Below are 2,038 nucleotides of genomic sequence, written 5' to 3'. Positions count from 1 at the left end.
GGAGGGGCGGGCGGGGGTCACGTTACGCGGAGGACGCGCCGCCGAGCGCCGGGCGCAGGGAGCCCCGGGCCGGACCGACCCGGACCGGACCCCCGCGGCCCGGCCCCGGCCCCCGCCCGCGGCCCGACATGACGGGGCTGGAGGACCAGGAGTTCGACTTCGATTTCCTCTTCGAGTTCAACCAGGGCGACGAGGGCGCCGCGGCGGCCGCCCAAGGTGGGTCAGGCGGGCCGGGAGGGCGCGGGGTCGGGAACTTGGGGCCGGGCGTCCGCGGCGCGCCCCGGGTCCAGGTCGCCCCGTGGGGTGGGGGCCCGGCCCGCGCCGCCCGCTCCCGCCTCTCCGCCCCGCGCCCCCCAGCCCTCGACCCGCTCCCCGCGGGCGCCCTGGGCGCGGCGGGACTGGCACAAACATGCGCCGCTGATGACGCGCTCCGGGGGGCGGAGAGGCCACCTGTGGGCTGAGCGCGCTTCGGATGCAGGCGGCTCGCCGGCCCGCTCCGTGGGCTTGGTGCGGCCAGACGGCATCGGGGAGAGGGTGCCCGTGTGGGAGGACGCCCCTCCTTTTCCGGGGTGGCCCGTGCGACGCTTCTCCAGGGGGGACGAGTGTCCAAGGCGCAGGACTTGGACGCTGTGGTCTGGGGACAGATGGCCGGCAGCAGTGCCAGAGGGCAGTAGGAAGCGGCCCCTCGGGCAGCCCGGCCCCCTGCTCGCGCCCTGGCCCTGACACCTGCGCAGCTTGGAGCAGGGACTCGGGTTTGAGGCTCGCGAAGCGGCTCCGGTTTTCAAGTTCACACGCACAGTGCCATGACCCCGGGCCTTTCCTTTCTTTCATTTTCTCCTCTCTGTCAAAAATAAAGATTCCAATAAAACAAACAAATAGCAAATAAACTATTGTCCCCCCACCCCCAGCTGGCACTCTTGAATAACGAGAGAGCCACTGAGTAACGCGATGGCAGCTCGGGTGGCAGAGCCCGTCGGGGCCTTCGGCCAGGCCCCAGGAGGGTCGCCCCAGAGCCCACCCCAGCGCCGGGTTTCCTCCTGCCCCCCTTCTGTTCTGAACCACGGGCACCCCCGACATCAGCTCACGTCCAGATACCGCCTTTCTTCCCAGTCCTGGGCGTCTTTCTGTCCGGGCCCACATGGCGATGCAGTGCGGGAGGCAGTAGGACCTTGGCCCCGGGGACACCCGCTTCTGTGAGGATCACGGGGTCACGACCCTCTCTTTAGAAGTCTGACGTCTCGCTGGTGTTTGAGAAGAGATGTTCCAGCCAGGCCAGGGCCGCCTGACGGTCACAGCCCACTCCTCCCTGTGTGTCTCCCGGGGAGGACACTCCTCCTTCTCCTGTCGCCCTGGCTGGGGTTCCAGGTGGGCACCGGGGCAGGCAAGGGCGCTCCTGGCCCTGGAGGCGCCGCCTACTCGGTGCGGCTGCTGGGCACTGCGCAGGGCCTTCCTGGAGCCCTTTCCAACCACCGGTAGGAGTCTGTGTCCCAGCAGGAGAGCTTCCCCCGGGCGCTCAGCCTGTCTTGCTGCATCCAGCAGATGCCGTTGGTGGAACTGAGCCGTGGAGGACCCCACTCCAGACTTTCCACGTGCGAAAGTCGGTCCCACACAGGTGTCGGCTACCACGAATCCCGGGCCACCTTTGAAGGCCTCTCAAAGACCCTGTTGGCTGAGGCTCCCGGGGCTGGTGTGTGTCCGCGGCTGGGTAGGGTAGGGCCCCCGTGCAACCCCTTGCTGTTGACTCAGTGTGTATAACTGACGGTGGGCCCGGCGAGAGGTGTGGGGTGGAACCCGGGCCTGCGTTCTGGTCTGGGCAGCTCGCGGGAGACACATGGCACAGGCCACGCAGGGGAGGGTGTCCCGCCAGCCACACTGGCCCGGCTGGTGATGGTCTCACAGGCAGCAGGAGTGGGGGACCGGGGGTCTGCCAGGGCCTTGGTGGGGGGCTGTGCCGTGCCAGGCGCTGTGTCTGGCTCAGGGCAGATGCTCAGCGACTGCTTGGTGACAAGGGCCACCTCTGTCCCCACATGCCCGAGAC

The 2,038-nt window shown here is 68.9% G+C and overlaps 1 protein-coding gene across 2 annotated transcripts in view; it reads left to right on the top strand.

Annotated features, from left to right (window-relative positions):
• The first annotated feature begins 10 nt into the window (after nt 1-10).
• Nucleotides 11-2,038, top strand: part of NFATC1 (nuclear factor of activated T-cells, cytoplasmic, calcineurin-dependent 1) — a 115,648-nt gene continuing 113,620 nt past the window's right edge. For both annotated transcript variants that reach the window (XM_012657820.1, XM_012657821.1), the window contains exon 1: nt 11-216. In XM_012657820.1, the coding sequence (XP_012513274.1) occupies nt 129-216 (88 nt within the window). In that variant the 5' untranslated portion in view covers nt 11-128. The remainder of the gene's footprint in view (nt 217-2,038) is intronic.

The sequence above is a fragment of the Propithecus coquereli genome, unplaced genomic scaffold (assembly GCF_000956105.1).
Source record: "Propithecus coquereli isolate 6110/MARCELLA unplaced genomic scaffold, Pcoq_1.0 Scaffold560, whole genome shotgun sequence".
NCBI classification, from domain to species: domain Eukaryota; kingdom Metazoa; phylum Chordata; class Mammalia; order Primates; family Indriidae; genus Propithecus; species Propithecus coquereli.
The sequence above is the reverse complement of the archived record's forward strand: the minus strand, read 5'-3'. Positions and strand labels throughout refer to the sequence as shown.